Here is an 18536-nt window from a genome sequence, read left to right on the forward strand (position 1 = left end):
TAAAGGCGCGGCGTTTGCGACGTCAAAGTCACGTGAAGCCGCAGGGAATTATGGTCCGTCTTGCACACTGCTGGGAGCAACCGTTTTAGTGCCTTAGCAACCGCGAGCGTTCCCTGGCAACCGGAGGGGAAAAATTATTGAAAAAGCTTCTGGCAGAACCCGAAAGAGAGCGCTGCCGTCTGGCGCCAAAACTCTGCCCATCAAAGACCTAAATATTGGAACTGCACACTGGTAGTTTCTCTTCGAAAACATGCATACAGTTTATCCTTTGTATGTATAAAAGTAGCTGCCTACTGTGCTCTTGCGGAGAAAACACACATCAGAGAAAGAGAGCGGTGCGCTAGGCTCTGCTTACGGAGCCCCTTTTCCCCGCGGCTTCAAGCCTTCAGCTACCAGCACTGGACTGGAAGGTCTAAAAAAACCAGCACCATGTTCGAGGAAAGGTTTCTAGCCGCGCCTAAAAGGAGCTCTGGCAAGAAGAAGCCACTCAGCTTGGAAGAAATGATTGCAGCTAATCCAGGCAAAGATCCAGTGCAATTATTGTATGAATATGGAACGAAGATGCGTAAACTTCCTGCCTATGACTTTGAGAAAGTTGAGGGGCAAGAACGCATTCCCGTTTTCATCTCCAGAGTAGCTCTGGGTGATGTCATTTGCACAGGTGAGGGTCAAAGCAAGAAGATTGCAAAGCATAAAGCTGCAGAAGCTGCCTTGAACATTTTAAAAGGAGGTTCCAGCATTAGCTTTCCAGTGCTAAATTCTGTATTCTGTGGTATTCCAACACAACAGCAGCATCAGGCCAATCCTATTGGTTCATTACAGGAAATGGCTGTAAAAAAAAGATGGGGACATCCCCAGTATTCCTTAATCCAGGAATCAGGGCCGCCTCATAATAGAGAATTTACAGTGAAGTGTGTATTAGAAATATTTGTAGAAATAGGAACGGGGACAACTAAAAAAGTGGCAAAACGAATTGCTGCTGAAAAATTAGTTTCCAAACTTCAAAATTTATCCGAAGAAACAATCAACGTAGATCTTGCAAATGCTATAGGAAATAATATAAGATATCTGTACATGGGATTCCCTGAAGAATTCAACGGGTGAGAAAATTACATTACTGAAAAGGAGCTTGCTCAGTATTCCTAACCTGAAAAGATGTAAAAACCCATTTATTTGTTAGCGCTTTTATGTAATATCGAAGGGTAAACAGCTGTAATGTACTGTTGGTGGATGGTTAAGAAGTAAATAAAAAATGTTTTGCTACATGTATTATATTTTTATTGTATGCATGTTTCCTGGAAACCGCTTAGTTTTAGGCAGCATACAAGTTTTTAAAATAAATAAATATTATCGCAAGACAAGCAGGCAGCATATTCTCACGTATGGGTGATGTCACTGATGGAGACCCAGTATGGACCACTTTAAAAGTGCATTGCCACTTTAAGTCTTTAGAAAGTTTGCGATAACCTGAACCGCGCATGCGTGAATGCCTTCCCGCCCAATGTTTCTTAGTTTCCGCGGAGCTAAGAAGACTCGTTTTTTCAACGACTGTTGAAATCTCTTTTTGCTGCCTTCCTGCTCTCGCGGATCTCTGACTTTTTAGTCAGTTTTTGTTTATTTCTTGTTTATTTTATTTTTTTTTTTTTTTAAGTAGTAAAAATTTTTACTTTTTCACTTTCGCGGGTTCGGCCCAGCAGGGCCTACTTTTCCACTTTGGCCTCGGATTTTGATTTTGCTGAGACTGTGTTCCCTTCAATGTCCCGTCTGCAAACAGGTTTTAAAAAGTGTGGCGTTGTGCTCGCCCCACCTCACTAACTGATCCACATCGCTGGTGTCTCAAGTTCTTGGGGCCTGGGCACTGTCCAGAGACTTGTTCCCGCTGCTCGTCACTTCAAAAGAGAACATTTAAGAACCACCTTATCCAGCAGTCGGGCGGGAGAGTCAACATCAGTCTCAGCATCAGTGGCGCCGTCTAAGTCGACACAACAACTCTCGACATCGGTAGAGCCATCTTCAGTGTTGTATGCAGTGGGTAAGACAGCTAAGAAGCCTTCCCCCACCCCTTCAGGTCACTGCAGCAGTGAGTAAAGTCCTTCCGACCTCGAGGAGACCCCAAAAGTGCTCCGATATTGGTGAGTGCTCAACATCGGCCTCATCACCGGAGTGTAGAGTTGCACCGAAGGTACCGGTCAAAAAACCAGCGGTACTGGTGCTTACTCTTAAGTAGCAGATTAAAGAATTGCTGCAAGATGAATTAAGGGAGCAATTTCAAATGCTCATGTCGACTCCCATGTCGACATCGACTCCTCCTGTGCCGGTCCGGTCTGAGCCCTCGAGCCTGGTTGCACCCATTCAAGAGTCTTCATCGGTGCCACCACTTCTAGACAACCAACACCGAAGGCTTATCGACACCGATCGCTACCACACAAACGTCACTTGAGACGATGTGCGGTTTGGGAAGGCGCTACAGAAGTCAAAGCATTTGGAGCCTTCAGTACCGTCTGTTTGACACCGAACTACTAGAGATTCAGATCTCTGGGAGGATTCTGACCAGAAACCTCTACTCTCTGAAGATGAGGGTTCTTTGGTAGATGATTCTACTCGCCATTTTTCTCAAGAGGCTCCTTTACCATCTGAACAATCTTCTTTTGCCAAGTTTCTCAGGGAGATGTCTGAGACATTATCCATCCCCTTGGAGGCTAATTCTAAAAAAATCTAAGCAATTCCTGGATGCCTTGGACTATGATCAGCCACCCAAGGAATTCCTCAAACTTCCCCTCCATGATATCTTATGGAAAACTTTTTATAAAAACTTTGAGAGGTCAGAGGATCCAAGATGGCGACGGTGTGAGTCGCGTCTTCAAGTCGCTCCTGCACTTTATTGGCAATTTACATTTCTATCAAACTTCCATACCTCTTGCTATGCCTAAGCGAAGGGGCAAGCAGAGGGGCGTTCTTCCAGCCTCCTCTGCTACTTCGTTGACGCGGCAGGCGGCAATAACAACATACGCCGTCCCAGTTGGAGCGGGCATATCCGCTGACCGAGGTGGGCAGACCTCGGTCTTGGAGGGCGAGGTGTCACTTAGCCCATGGGGGCCTGGAGTTCCTCCGCGTCCTGGGAGGATGTCAAGGAGGCTGTCAGCAGCGCAGGAGGCTCCGGAGTTGATGTCTCCATCAGCGATGCAGATTTCACCCCTGACCCCAGATATGGTCCACAGCTTGCCGACTTCTTCACAGCCGATACCAGAGGATGGAGGAACTGAAACCTGCATTGAAGCAGGAAAGGAGGAGGTGGAACCTATTGGGGTATTTCCCGGAATATCTTTTCCTGCTCCTTTAACAAGACCTGAGGTGATTGGCAAGGAAGCGATTTGGAGTGGTTTGGAATCTACATAAAGTATGTTCTCAATTTGTTACCTCAGTACAGAATACTAACACTCAATTTAAAACCTTTGAAGAGAAATTGCAAAAACAGTCCGATAGAATGGGCAATTTAGAAAAATCAATGGCAGAAGTGAAGGTTTCCACTAACTTACAATTGAAGGAAAAGTGTTTGCTTACTAGGAAAATTTGGAGAATGCAAATAGAAGTTTGAACCATAGACTTTTAAATTTTCCCGTCTCCAAATTTTAAACATCAAGAGATTTATTTCATTCCTTCTTAAAATCAGTATTGAAATTTCCTGAAAATAACATGCCACCATTACAAAAGCTATATTATTTGAATATTCCTAAAGAGGATAAAGGCAAAGGAACCGTACCAGGAGATTTGGACCTCACTGTTATGTTGGAAACATCTCAACAAGAAAAATAGTTACTAGAGCAACCTTATTGGTAACCTTCGTTTTTCTCCAGGATAAGGAGGCAATTCTCAGTCTATTCTAATATGGAATTTCATGGATTCAAAATTTCAATGTTTCCTGATGTTTCGAAATGGACGCAAGCCAGACAGAAGAAATTCTTGGCTTATCGTCAGTCAACTTTGAGTATGGGAGCAACTTTTCAGTTACGTTTTCCTTGTAAATGCTGCGTTACCTATCAGAGTATTAGATATATATTTTATGAACCTGATCAGTTGAACTTTTTTCTTGAGGGTAAGGCAGCTGGAAGAACTTCAGAGGCCTCCATGCAGACTCTTAACCAGGCAGCTAGTTAATTGAATCCAACTGCACTCTGTAATGTGATTTAGTTATGAACTATTCCTGAAAACCAACTTCCCTTGGAGGTGATGGATTCTCTCTCCCCAGATTGTGGACTTTGATATTGGTTACTAATGTGGAATTATTTTATAATTTGTTTCTTTTGTTTCTTACTTCAATTGTTTATTTCCACTAAATTGTTGTTTAACAATTTGTAAAAGAATATAAATAAATAAAATTAAAAAAACTTAGAAACCCCACTTACCATCCAAGTGGCTCCTTGCAAGTTAGACTTTATAGAATGGTTCCTATTCCCGGTTTTGATAAACCACAGCTCCCACATGAGTGTCTTCTGGTGGAGTCTACATTAAAGAAATCTTCAGGAGCAAGTGTTTATGCCTCTGTACCCCCTGGCAGAGAGGGCAAGGCTATGGACCAGTTTGGCAAACGTTTATATCAAAATTCCATGTTAGCCAACCAGTCTGGTAACTACACTTTCGATTTCTCCTTCTATATGAAGCATCTGGTGAAACAAGTGGCCACGTTCCAAAAATACCTTCCGGATCGTAAGCTCCCTGTTTTCCAACATCTCATTTCAAACTTGCTACAACTCCACAAATACATGGTTCGCTCCACCTATGACACCTTCAAGCTTACCTCTCATGTGGCAGCAATGTCAGTTGCTATGAGGCGGCTAGCCTGGCTTCCAGTGTCAGAACTCGACATTAACCATCAGGACAGGCTAGCGAATGCGCCTTGTTTTAGGGGACGAGCTTTTTGGTGCTTCCATGGACACAACTACCCAGAAGTTATCTGCACACGAGACCAGGTGGGATACTCTGGTCAAGCCCAAAATGAAACCTCCACCTTCTCATCAGATCTATTTGAAGCCCAAACGAAGCTCAAAAGTAGACCTGGTTTTCATTCACCTACAATACAGACATGGACGCCCTAGGTCGCTCAGTGTTATGTAAATGAATCAAAAGACGCCCAAATTGAGTCATTGCCCGAACCATGCCCATGCCTATTGAGTTAGGTACAAGTTTTAAACATGGGAATCCATGAAATTGTGGCTGCGTCTACAAAGTGGCATCTACGTCTTTTGGACGCCTAAGTACCAATTATTGCTTGTTAAGACCCTTAATTGGCCCGTTAACTACTTACATTGGACGCCTAAAGCACACCTAACTTTAGGCATGACTTAGGTGCCCTTTATAGAATCAGGGCCTAAATGTTCCGATGCTCATAGAATTCCTGTCAGTGTCGGTGCATTTAGCACTCTGGGTCATGGTAGAAACCTCTACTGCAGCTTAGTAAAAAGAGGCCTAAATAAGCAAAAAATTAAACTAATCTGATTCAGCAATTACAAAGTCAATCCTTGCAAATGTTTCAAATTATCCTAGGACAAGCATGTGAGTGACATCCTCCATGGAGCCTGGTACAGAGGGTGCAATAGTATACTGTCACTTTAAACAAACTTTTAAGTCTGTAGACTGCCTGTACCGTGCATGCGCCAGTGTATTCCTGCCCGACGTTTGCTCATGAGACCATCAGTTCTCAGTTTTCTGTGAAGCTGAGAAGCTGTGTCAGTCCAAAGCGTGTCAAAATCAAGTTTTTTTTGTGCCTTCCCATGTTTATTTTATTCAGTATTTTACTTTATTTTTCATTTCCTTTTCAAAATAATGCTATTTCTTCCACTTTTTGTTTTTGGGTCGTCAGCCCCAAGCTAACCTGTTTTCAGGCCAAGAGTGTCGAATCATTTTCAGTGACCAATCTACTTGACCTCCAGGGACTATTGAGCCTTCAAGCTTATATCAGCAGTTTCCCCCCTCCCCCATATCAAAGCTATCTAGTGGTTTTAAGCAGTGCACTCGGTGCAGCAGGACCATATGAATCACTGTCAGCTCTTTTGCCTTTATTTTTTTCTGCCACAAGATTAGGATTTCCATTGATGACATATGTTCTCCCAAGTGTCTCATGTAGATGTTAAAGAAAAATGATGACAGAGGACACCCTTGCGGCACTCCACATTTGGCTCGCCATGGACTTAAGCATTCATCAAGTTTTTGAAATTTATGAGATCTATTGCTTAAAGAATATGGACTGAGCAGAAGTCTTCAGAGCCACAGCTAAGTTCATTATTTTAGCAAACATCCTAGAAAATGGGGAAAAAGTTCTGTGTAGAACACATATCATCCTGATGCACCTACAGCAATTATTTTGAGTAGGGGAATGGAGATGTTAGAGTGGTGTGAACAAAAAACTGATTTTTATTATATAGGGTACAGGTGTGTAAAGTAAAATAATTTTGAGAACATGGGAAAAATTATTACAAAAATGCTTCGGAAGAGGCTGAGGGTTTCCATTCTTAAATGTTTCATAATAGGAGTGGGATGCCTCTATAAAGGAAAATGTATTGCTCTTGAAGAGCAATTCCATTCATTGACACCTAAGTCTAGGCACCTCATTGCCTTATGCTTTGTGTCAGTTCTATAAAGGCGTGCCAAGATTCTGTTATAGAATATTAATGTAAGGTCAGCTATGTATATGCATGCTCTTTTATTCCATGTCAATAGCAAGCATAAGTTGGTGTGCTTAGGTGCGTCAAATGACATCTGTAGTTTATACCATGTTTCCCCGAAAATAAGCCCTAGCATGATTTTCAGGGAAGGTCTTAATATAAGCCCTACCCCCGTAAAAAAGCCCTAGTCGCTAGCAGCAGCGCTTCCTCCTGCCCCCCCCCCTGCTGACCCTTCCATCGCTCCCTCCCATCCAAACCCCAACCACGAGACTGAAATACCTAGTAACAAGCGGCAGTGGCACAGGCTGTTCTTACACCCAGGCATTCCGTGCCGCATTGCTGATGACATCATCAGTAATGTGGCAGAGGAACGCCCGGGCATGAGAAGGCCGCGATGCAGCCTGTGATGCCTAAGTTGCCATTTGTTACCAGGTATTTTGGTCTCGCGGTCAGGGTTCAGATGGAAGAGATGAAAGGGTCAGCGCAGAGGGTGGGGTGTGCTGCGGCGGGGGGATGGGAGGGATAGAAAGATGCTGCATGGGGTTGGCAGGAAGGGAAGGATAGAAGCTTCAAGGGTTCTGCTGCACTAGGGATGGGAGGGAGGGATAGAAGCTGCAAGGGTTCTGCACAAGGGATGGGAGGGAGGGATAGAAGCTGCAAGGGCTCTGTACAAGGGATGGGAGGGATAGAAGCTGCAAGGGTTCTGCACAGGGGGATGGGAGGGAGGGATAGAAAGATACTGCACAAGGGGATGGATGAGAGGGGAGGAAAGATGCTGCACATGTGGGGGAGAGAAAGGAAATAGGAAGAATTGGGGTGGAGGAGAGGAAAGGAGAGATGATCATTGTATAGGAAAAAAAAAGACCTACCCTGAAAATAAGTCCTAGTGCCTTTTTTGGGCCCAAAAATAATATAAGACAGTGTCTTATTTTGGGGGAAACACGGTAGTAGGGGTGCCCAATAGGTCGGTAAACTAGGGGTGCCCAAAAGGTCGATCGTCATAGCAAAGTGAGTTGATCGCGGAGCCCATCCCGGGCTCCGTGTTAGACTCGGGTTCCCTTCACAATTTACCTAGCCGATCAGCTTTCCTCTTCCCGACATCAATTCTGCCATCGGAGAGGAAGTTCTGGGCCAGCCAATCGCTGCCTGGCTGGCCGGAACTTCCTCTCTGACAGCAGAATTGACGAAGGGGAGAGGAAATCTGGTCGGCCCTACGCTTCAGGGGAGGAAAAATGTCCCCCCAAAAAGTCTGTATTTGCTCTTCCTGCCTTTCACACGCAGACCAGCAACCAACCAAGGAAGCCAATGTCCTCTTGCGGAAAGGCAGGCACAAACCGCTTCTCGCTCCAGCCTAGTGGGATCTTTACCATGTCCCCTTCCTGCCCCGCGAACAAGGCAAAAAGGCCAATCTACTTCCTCTATGTACTGCACCATCTGTCAGCACTGTTTGCCTTCCCTTCCACCCTGAGCGCTGGCCAGCACTCAAGCTTGACTCCCTCCTCGGTATCCGGGCGCGCATGCAGCTGCTGTAGGAGACGGCGAAGGGGAGAATGCTCCAGAAAAGTTTGGGAGAGCTTAGGGTGGCAGTGGTTTGGAGGCCTGTTCCCAGATGGCAGCGGCTGTGGCATGGGAGCAGGCAGGGAGAAAGAAAGAAAGGAGGGAATGAGGTCTGGAAGCATACAGCAGGCTGAAAGAAGGGAAGAAATATTGAATGCAGTCAGAAGAATAAAGTGCAACCAGAGACTCATAAAATCACCAGACAACAAAGGTAGGAAAAATGATTTTATTTTCATTTTAGTGATCAAAATGTGTCCGTTTTAAGAATTTATCTGCTGTCTATATTTTGCACTATGGCCCCCTTTTACTAAACCGCAATAGCGGTTTTTAGCGCAGGAAGCCTATGAGCATCGAGAGCAGCACAGGGCATTCAGCGCAGCTCCCTGCACTAAAAACCGCTATCGCGGTTTAGTAAAAAGGGAAGGGGTATATTTGTCTATTTTAGTATAGTTGTTCCTGAGGTGACATTGCATAAAGTCATCTGCCTTGACCTCTTTGAAAATTAACATTTTCTCTGTTACAGTGTGCTTTGTGTTTTTTTTTAATTATTGTGTTAATAGATCATTTTGATTTGATCATTTTAAAAGTAGCTCGCAAGCCCAAGAAGTGTGGGCACCCCTGATATAAACTATGCAGGTATCTGGGAGACACACCCATAGCATGACCATGCTGTGCCTATGTGGACACTTCCCTTGCAGTTAGGTGTTATGGCACTAGCTTGACACCTTTGACACATGTAAGTGGTTCCTCCTTGTTTTTTTGGCAGTGTGGTATGTTATAGCAGTGACCTGGAAGCACTCTGCCTTACCATCAGAGGGGGCTGAGGCTGATGAGGAAGATGCTGCATGCGCCGGTGAACATTTCAAGAGGTACATGGGGGGTGTATGGTGTGGCAGGGAAGTGGGGGCACGTGGCAATGCTAGGTACCAAACTCCCCCTTCTTTGCTACTCTACTGGGTAAAGGGATTGAGGTTTGGTGGAACTGGATGAGGTGACAGTTTTCAAATTTATTATGTCTTAAAGTTCTATATAGGCAAATGTTTGTAAACTATGAAAATTTTTCAATAAAATTGTTTAAAGATAAAAATATGAGGATTGTTTAAAAAAAAGTAAAATTAAGCTGCTGTGAGGTGGGAGAGAGGGTGAACACACTGAAGAATAATTTTTGGATTATTTTGGTTGAACAATTATTACAATAAATCTATAGTATGTAAGATGCAAAGAGGATGTTGCGTACGAACCAACTATATGGATCGAAGGAGCACTGAAATTAAAATATGCAATACAGTTTCAATTAACCCCCTCCCCCCTTTAATGAAGCCACAGACTTTTTTAATCACTGGCTGCGGCAGTATTAACTCCGACGCGACTACAACAATTTTGCTACTAAGGGCTAGATTCACTAAGCAAATCGATCGTGTACCGATCGGTTTGCGACCCAATTTTCCTCCGACCCAATTCACTAACCTCTGTGCCGATCCAATTCCGATCTGTGCATGAAAATGAGGGGGAACGGCTTGCAAATGTAGGCAGGCAGCGATTCACTAAAAAAAGAGGGATACCGACTGGGCTGACTGATCAAAAATAAGCAACTGCTGAAGACCAGTCGCTCAGGTCTTTCCAACTGCCCTGCCTTCTGCCACCCTGGTTTCTGTCCTGCTTCTCTTCTCTGTCCCAATTTGCTCTCAGCCCTGATCTCCTGCTCTCTGCCCCAACTCTCCTGCTCTTCCCCGTAGTGCAAGCCCGTGGTTTTAACCCACAGGTTAAAACCACGGGCTTGCAAAGAACCCCCTCCAAAAAAACCCAGTAGAACAACACATGTCAGGGCGAGTAAAAGAAAAGAAAACAAAACAATCGGACAGCAAACACATGCACAGACCATCTACCGGCAAATCTACCCAGCGATCTGTGCTGTCGGATGGGGCCGTGCCTCCGATTGCCCCCTTTGCATGAAGATGGTTGGTGAATCAGTCGGCCTGCCTCCAATCACCCATGGATTGGAAGGTTAGTGAATCTAGCCCTAAGTCTTACAATTTACTCTGCTACATTGTATAAACTGCGGAGCTATAAAGAAACAATTTAGTTCAAGCACCTTAAGCACTTCAAGCACATTTTCTTGAGAAAAATAAAAAATACGGGACTAGTGAAGAGACATGGTGAAAATTCACTCTAATCAACATGGTCCAATGTGTGTCACCTCTGAAGTCCTTATAAGTATGAAATAAGTGAATTTAGTTTGGTAATAACAAAACTGTAATACAACTATTCTAAATAAGCAATTTTTTTGAAACTAGTTTAATAATCTTTTTGCTTATTTTGAGATTCTTTTGAAAACTAGTGTGTGCCTTAAAGCTCTATTTATGCTCTCCTTTATTTTTGTGTTTACTACTGAAATTCTTTGCTTATGTTATTTTTGAAACAGTTGAATTGTTCTGTGAGAAACAGGATGCTTTGAACCCAAACACAGAAACTGGCTAGTGGCCAAGAATAATACCATATTTTTCGCTCCATAAGATGCACCTGACCATAAGACGCACCCTAGATTTAGAGGAGAAAAACAAGAAAAAAACCTTTCTGAACCAATTTCTCCCTGCCAGGCTCTGTAGCCTGTCCCCCCTCTGGTGGTCTAGTGGTAGGCCGGGACAGGGCACAGGACAGTCAGGGATAGGGCTAGATCCATCTGTCTGTACATTTTCCTACCTATTGCAGCACCTGTTTAATTATATTTTACTCTGCTGTTATCCATTTTGGATATTTTACAGAAAAGTAGCCTATACTAAATCATCTCAGATTTTACACTATATTTTATGACCAAGGATCCTCTGTGCCTAGTCCATCCATGATTAAATTTAATTTTTTGCCTCACTGCCACCTCTGTTGTTCAACAAAGGATCCCAAGAAGAGATTGGGGCCTGTGGTCACCATTTCTGGCCAAAAGCAGGTATACTTTTAGATCATCCCCCCCCCCCCCAGTACTTTTAAATCACCCTCCCCCGCCAGTTCTTTTAGATCACCCCCCCCCCCATCCCAGTAAATGACACCTGAGAGCTGGTGACCAAAATGATGTCTTTGGATTCCAACGCCAGTACAGGTGGAGTGATCACTTACATCAGCTCTACAGGTTCTTCCCCCAACAGGATCAGTCCTGTTTGCATGTACAGTGACAGTTCCCATGGCAGTTTTCAGTCCACATGTCAGTCTTTCCCCTCTTCCCCCTTCCCCTAAGGCCTCTGCGACTCAGGATTCTCGTTCCTCGGGCTGTGGGGAGGATGTGTCTCCCCCCTCATCTTCCTGCATCTTTGGAGGGTCTCCCAGCAGCCTGCAGGTAGCACTGGACAGCGGGAGCAGCACATCTCCCAGTAAAACCTCCAGCAGTATCAGCAAGCTGAATGGGATGGTGCTGTTGTGCAAAGTGTGCGGTGATATGGCATCAGGATTCCACTACGGGGTTCATGCATGTGAGGGGTGCAAGGGCTTTTTCCAGCAGAACATCCAGTACTTTTAAATCATCCCCCATCCCCTCCAGTACTTTTAGATCATCCCCTACCCCCCTCCAGTACTTTTAGATCATCCCCCCGCCAGTTCTTTTAATCACCCTCCCACTCCAGTACTTTTAAATCATCCCTCCATACCTGGTGGTCCAGTGTGTATCCCTCCCTCGTTAGCGGCACACAGTTCAGGAGCGCGGATGTCAGGAGCAAGCTTCCGCACTCCCGCCTGGCCCTGTTCCGTTTTTCTAAATGGCTGCCGTCAGTTCTCATGAGTCCTGCGAGAACTGATGCCAGCCATTCAGAAAGCAGCGCTAGCCCAAGCTGGAGCGCGGAAGCTTGCTCCTGACATCCGCGCTCCTGAACTGTATGCCACTAGCGAGGGAGGGATACACACTGGACCACCAGGTACGGCGGTGGCGGGCTGGTGGGTGTTTTTAAAGGGGTGGCAGTGGCAGCATGTGGACGGGTGGATGTTTTTAAAGGTGCAGCAATGGCAACGGTAGGTGGATAGATGGGTGGATGTTTTTAAAGGTGTTGTGGCAGTGAGTTTTAAAACGGTGCAGGGGAGTTTAAAATGTGTACTTTTGCTCCATAAGACGCACCGAGATTTCCACCCACTTTTGGGTGGAAAAAAGTGCATCTTATGGACCGAAAAATACAGTAAATCTTTTTAAGAACTTGAACCTTTGGTGGAAGTTTCCTTCTTGTTTGCTGGAAAAGGAAATCCTTACCCCACAGCATAGCTGTTGCCAGGCCTGAAGGGTACCCCAAGCTAAAGGGGACACGCTGAGCCAGTATTTTGTCGCAGCCCAGGGGGGTCTGCTGCGCTCATCAGAGACCCTGGGTTGTGATACCAGTAAATTGTATATTAGTATTAAACCCTAAATATGTGTCTAGTTAGGAAAAACTTATTATCCCAGGACAAGCAGGCAGCATATTCTCATGTTTGGATGACGTCACCGACGGAACCTCAGTACGGACCAATTTAAAAGTGCATCGCCACTTTAAGACTTTAGAAAGTTCGCGATAGCCCGTACCACACATGCGCGAGTGCCTTCCCGCCCAATGTAGGTGCGCGGTCCCTCAGTTTCTTCGTTTCCGTGGAGCTAAGAAGTCGCGTTTTTCAACGGCTGTTGAAATCTTTTTTTCCGCTGCCTGCCCACTCTCACAGAACTCTGACTTTTTAGTCAGTTTTGTCTTTCTTTTATTCCCTTATTTTGTTTTAGTAAAAAAAAAAAAAAAAAGTAAAAAAAATTTGTTTTCTCCCTTTCACGGGTTCGGCCCGGCAGGGCCTGTTCGATCACCTTGGCCTCCAATTTTAATTTGGCCGAGGCCGTCTTCCCTTCAATGTCCCACCCGCAAATGGGTTTTCAAAAAGTGTGGACGTTGTGTTTAGGGCCTGAGCACCGTCCTGAAACCTGTTCCCGCTGTTCGTCGCTGCAGAAGAGGACTCTTGAAAACCGCTTGATTATCAGTGTCTCCTCTTTGGTGTCACAATGGAGGGTGATTCGACACCACTGCCAACATCAGTGACACCGGCCAAATTGACACCGCACCAATCGACATTGGTGGAACCATCTTTGGTGTTGGACACTTCAGTGGGTAAGCCGGCTAAGAAGCCTTCACCCACCCCTTCTGGGCCTCAGGTCAAAGCAGCAGTGAGCCAAGTCCTGCCGACCTCGAGACCCAAAAAATGCTCCGCTCCGATTTCGGTGAGGGCCTCGACATCAGCCAGAGCGTAGAGCCGCACCAAAGGTACCAGCAAAGAAGCCAGTGGTACCAATGCTTACTCTGAAGCAACAGATTCAGGAGTTGCTAAAAGAGGAGTTACAGGAACAGCTGCAAATGCTGCCGACTCAAATTTTTCCCATGTCGACACCGATTCCCTGAATGCCAGTCCAGTCTGAGTCCTTAACAATGGTTGTGCCTGCGGAGGAGTCTCCATCGGTGCCACTGCTTCTTGTGAAGGAACCGACACCTACAACTCACCGTCACCAGTCATTCTCCACATAGACATCCCCTGGGACATCCTATTACCAAGAGAACGATTTCCAACTGGCTGGCTGCCTGCATCTCGTTCTGCTATGCTCAGACTGGCCTGGCACTGGAGAGTCGTATCACAGCCCACAAAATTAGAGCTATGACATCTTCTGTCACTTTCCTCAGGTCTACTCACATTGACAAAATTTGTAAGGCTGCTAGCTGGTCCTCAGTTCATACATTTACTTCTCACTACTGTCTGGAGTTCTCCAGGTGGGATGGGCACTTCAGCCAATCTGTATTACAAAATTTATTTTCCTAAGGCCAACGCTCCCACCATCCCAGTCTTGTTAGCTTGGAGGTCACCCATAAGTGAGAATATGCTGCCTGCTTGTCCTGGGATAAAGCACAGTTATTTACCGTACGTAACAGGTGTTATCCATGGTCAGCAGGCATATATTCTCACAACCCACCCATCTCACAGGGTTGGTTTCTTAGCTGGCTTATCTTAACTGAGGGACCGTGCACCTACGTCGGGTGGGAAGGCACTCGCACATGCGTGGTGCGGGCTATTGTGAACTTTCTAAAGTCTTAAAGTGGTGATTCACTTTTAAAATGGTCTGTACCGGGGCTCCGTCGGTGATGTCACCCATACGTGAGAAATCTGCCTGCTGTCCCTGGATAACACCTGTTATGGTATGTAACTGTGCTTATCAGAAACATGTACTGAAATTATTGCTAATCTAATAATGTAAATTGTAACCTGTTAACTATATACTATATATGTTAAACCTGTAACCCATTCTGGGCTCTTTGGGGACAACGGGATAGAAATAAAAATTAATTAATTATATCAATTATAATCCTCTATAATAAAACCCTAAGCGCGCATGCGCACTTTGGAGGCCATAATTCCTGCCACCATGTTATGTGCCTCCGTGCCGAATTCCATTTGAGGCGCATGGGGCAGCTTGGGGTGCGTGCAGTGAATTCAGCGGCGGTTTGTGTCAGCAACGACTGCGAGGTGTCCCATGCTGGTAAGAAGTGGAGGGGAGAGGGAAAGGGGGCTGCTTTGGGGGAGGGGTGTGCTGGGGGGCAGACAGCAATCATGCTTTGCTCTGGGAGGAGAGAAAACAGAAGGGGGCCACAGAGAGACAGGCAGGCATGGCGCAACAGAGAAAGACAGGCAGGCAGGGGGCCAGGGAAAGAGACAGACAGAAAGAAAGACAGACAGGGGGCCAGGGAGAGAGACAGACAGAAAGAAGTGGAGGGGGAGGGGGAAAAGGGGCTGCTTTGGGGAGAGGGTTGTGCTGGGGGGGCAGGCAGCAATCTTGGTTTGCTTGGGGGGCCAAAGAGAGATAGGCAGTGGGCCAGGGAGACAGACAGAGAGACAGACGGAAAGAAGTGGAGGGGGAGCGGGAAAAGGGGCTGCTTTGGGGGGAAGGGTGTGCATCATGGTTTGCTCGGGAGGCCAGAGAGAGATAGGCAGGGGGCCAGGGAGAGAGACAGACAGACAAGGGGCCAGAGAGAGAAACAGACAGAAAGAATGACAGACAGGGGGCCAGAAAGACAGCCAGCTAGCCAGCGGCCAAGGAGCAAGAAAGAAAGACAGACAGACAAGGGGCCAGAGAAACAGACAGAAAGACAGACAGACAGCCAGTGGCCAAGGAGAGAGAGACAAAGAAAAAAAGACAGACAGCGGTCAAGGAGAGAGAGAGAGACAGAAAGAAAGAAAGACAGACAGACATCTATTCTAGCACCCGTTCATGTAATGGGCTTAAAGACTAGTATTAATATAATTATATTCAGATGAAATATCCATTTTTAAAGCAGTTGATATTGTGCAGTTTTCCAATATTTGTTATAAAGGAGTGGAGGAATGCCCTAGTAGTTAGAGATGTTGCCTCAGCACTCTGAAGTTGTGAATTTGATCCCAGTGCTGCTCCTTGTGACTCTAGGCAAGTCACTTAACCCTGATGCAGACTTTATTGTTCCAACAACATAATCCACAACTTCGAATGCCAGAGGAAAGACTCTGTTGTACAAGGGCGTAAGGCCTTTTTATCCACTATTCTGAAGAGACCTTATCAAGACCCCTGAGGAAGACTTTTTGGTTGAAACACAGACCATGTTGGGTCCTCTTCATTGTTCAAAGTTGTGGATTATCTTCATTGTCAGAACAATAAAGTCTGCATCAGGAACATCTGCTTCCACAGTGTCTTTTGTTTCGGACTTTTGTCTTTCTGTGGATTCATCAGGTCAGCTCTTTGGTTGATTCAAGTCACTTCACCCTCCATTGTCCCTTTTACCACAGTTAGAATGTGAACCTGCCAGGACAGTAAGGGAAAATACTAAGAGTACCTGATTACTATTCAATGTATTGTAAACCACTTTGGGTGACTCTCTTCATGAAATAGGTGATTAGTAAATAAAGGTAATATTTAAGAATCGGGTCATTGAGTTGATGACCTATGTTATCTGAACCATTGACATAAGAATATATGATGTGCCTTGCAGTGTCAGATCACAAAGTTCACCATCCTGTTTGCTCTACAGTAGGAAAAACAGTTCACTAGGAAATATGAAGTCCAGGGAAATACCCAGAGTAGAATCATTCCTAGGGATAAGCAATGGCTCTCTCAAGTCTGTCTGGCTAAGTTTATGGACTTTTCCTTCAGGAACTTGTCAAAAACCCCTTTAAATGTTGCTATGCAAGATGTCCTTCTGACATTCTGCATTAACAAATGTCACAACTTAATTGTGCATTCAAGAAAAAAACAATTAAAAAAACATATTTTGTACAGTTTTTTTAATTTGATATTTGTTAATTTCAAGAGTATGTTTGTACTATTTGAAAGGATAAATAATCAATTCTTTTTAACTGTTCCACCTTATTCATGATTTTATAAGCCTCTCATATCCTCCTCTTCAATAAAATCATTTAGTAGTAAACATAATCAACACCCTGTAATTTTTTTTATGTTAACTTTTCTAGTTTATGATTGCCCTTAGAGAAATCTGGTAATTTTCACAGAAATGAATGTGGCTTAACACCACTCATCTTCCTAATTTAATTTCACATGTTGCCCGGCTTATAAAACAAGAGAGGAGACATCACTCTGGAATGCAGTTTGTATCAAATCCCTGTATGAAACAAAATGAATTATTTTTATTTAATCGTGAATTGGATATTGCTTGTTAAAGAAAACATGAACAAAATGTGTGTTTGCTGAACAGCTATTATAAGGCATATGGGAATTACTTTGTACTTTCTTTCTTTCCTTTTTATGGTTCTTAGACTGAAGGATTCACAGTGGTTCTTTGGGAAGTGAAGAGAAACTGCGAGCACAGAGCTTAGAGTGCCCTCTTCTGGTAGACCCATTTCCTAAGAGGGTGCTTAGACAACTATGAGGTCTGACATTGTATATGTACACAATCATTTAATTCTAATCTGTATGTAGCATGTTAACCTTGAAGCATTCTTAATCTCACAATTCCAATGTAGATTCTCCCTAATACATTGCAATCTCATCTTTTTGATAAAGATTTCCTCCGTATATCTTTTGTTTTCAATGTTCTCTCCACACCAAGTACTCAGGGCATGTCTAGGGTCTGAGGTAGTCATATCGGGGATATTTTTTGTGATCCAAATATACAGATGACTTAAACCAAAGGTACTGAGCAGATTAATAATAGAAAAAGAAATCACATAAAACACATCATTGTATTGATTTACACACATGTTCCAGTAAGCAGGCTCAATTAGCTATTGGCTACAAATGCCTTAATGCAGCATCCCAAAAAGGCAAAGGCTGTGGAAACAAAGTTTTTGAGATGATTTTGGTTAAAAGAAAATGGTCTTTATTTAAAACAAGTACATCCACATATCCACTTGTAAGGAGCAGCTGGCCCAATGAATAGCAATGGACCCTTGTTGGGCCAGCTGCTCCTTACAAGTGGATATGTGGATGTACTTGTTTTAAATAAAGACCATTTGCTTTTAACCAAGATCATCTCAACAATTTTGTTTCCACAGCCTTCTCCTTTTTTGGACCTATCTCTATTTCTATGGAAACCTTGGGCGTTCGTTTGTTAATGTAGCATCCAACAGCTCAGCACACTCCTGCCCATTTGTACCTAACAGCCTTTGAAAGTGAACAAGAAACAAAGTGCTACTTAATGGGCTTTGACTGTTTTACAGTGTTGCTGCTAAAATGAATTATACCCATATCACCCTGTAGGACACTTAGGGGCAAATTCAGTAAAGGACGTCTGAAAGTTAGGTGTCATTTAGACGTCCAGCAGGAAAATCCTGAGCGCAATTCTGTAATGCATAGACATACTATAGAGAATCACGCTCAGTGCCACTCAGCAAGTCTAGACGCATCTAAATAGACATCAGTTAGAGAATCGCCTTTTAGGTGTCACATAGACGACTTCACAACATCTATAATGTTATCACATCTCATTATTATGATATCATTAGAATGGTGAAGGAGCAGAGTGTGCCTGGTCTTCAAAACCCTCACATCAATCTATGGTTAAAACATAGATTCATGAAATATATGCAAGTGGTCTAAAACAGTCACATCAGTATACGGCTAAAACATGGTGCCACAATGATATCAAGATTGTGCATCAGACATGTCCACTTGCTCTGAACTACAGCCATTGTGTAAGTAGTGTATTTCTTTTTATGTTCTTAATATTTTGGAAATGAAGTTTAGTATGCAATATACAATATATATTTTTTTTTTCATGTGCTTTGCTTGAGTAATGCATTATTAAATATCTTTTTCTATTATTGTCAAAGAAGAGTCCTCTTTACCACCCCAAATAGAAGGTTTAG

General features: G+C 44.2%; 1 protein-coding gene across 1 annotated transcript; it reads left to right on the plus strand.

The window, feature by feature from the left end:
* The first annotated feature begins 37 nt into the window (after positions 1 to 37).
* Positions 38 to 17365, plus strand: LOC117362812 (interferon-inducible double-stranded RNA-dependent protein kinase activator A homolog A-like). The gene is made up of 3 exons (XM_033949858.1): positions 38 to 661; positions 8983 to 9085; positions 16986 to 17365. The coding sequence occupies exons 1-3, from the start codon at positions 430 to 432 to the stop codon at positions 17017 to 17019; spliced, it is 369 nt and encodes a 122-aa protein (XP_033805749.1). The 5' UTR covers positions 38 to 429; the 3' UTR covers positions 17020 to 17365.
* The last annotated feature ends 1171 nt before the right edge of the window (positions 17366 to 18536 follow it).

Source organism: Geotrypetes seraphini, chromosome 1, assembly GCF_902459505.1.
Source record: "Geotrypetes seraphini chromosome 1, aGeoSer1.1, whole genome shotgun sequence".
NCBI classification, from domain to species: domain Eukaryota; kingdom Metazoa; phylum Chordata; class Amphibia; order Gymnophiona; family Dermophiidae; genus Geotrypetes; species Geotrypetes seraphini.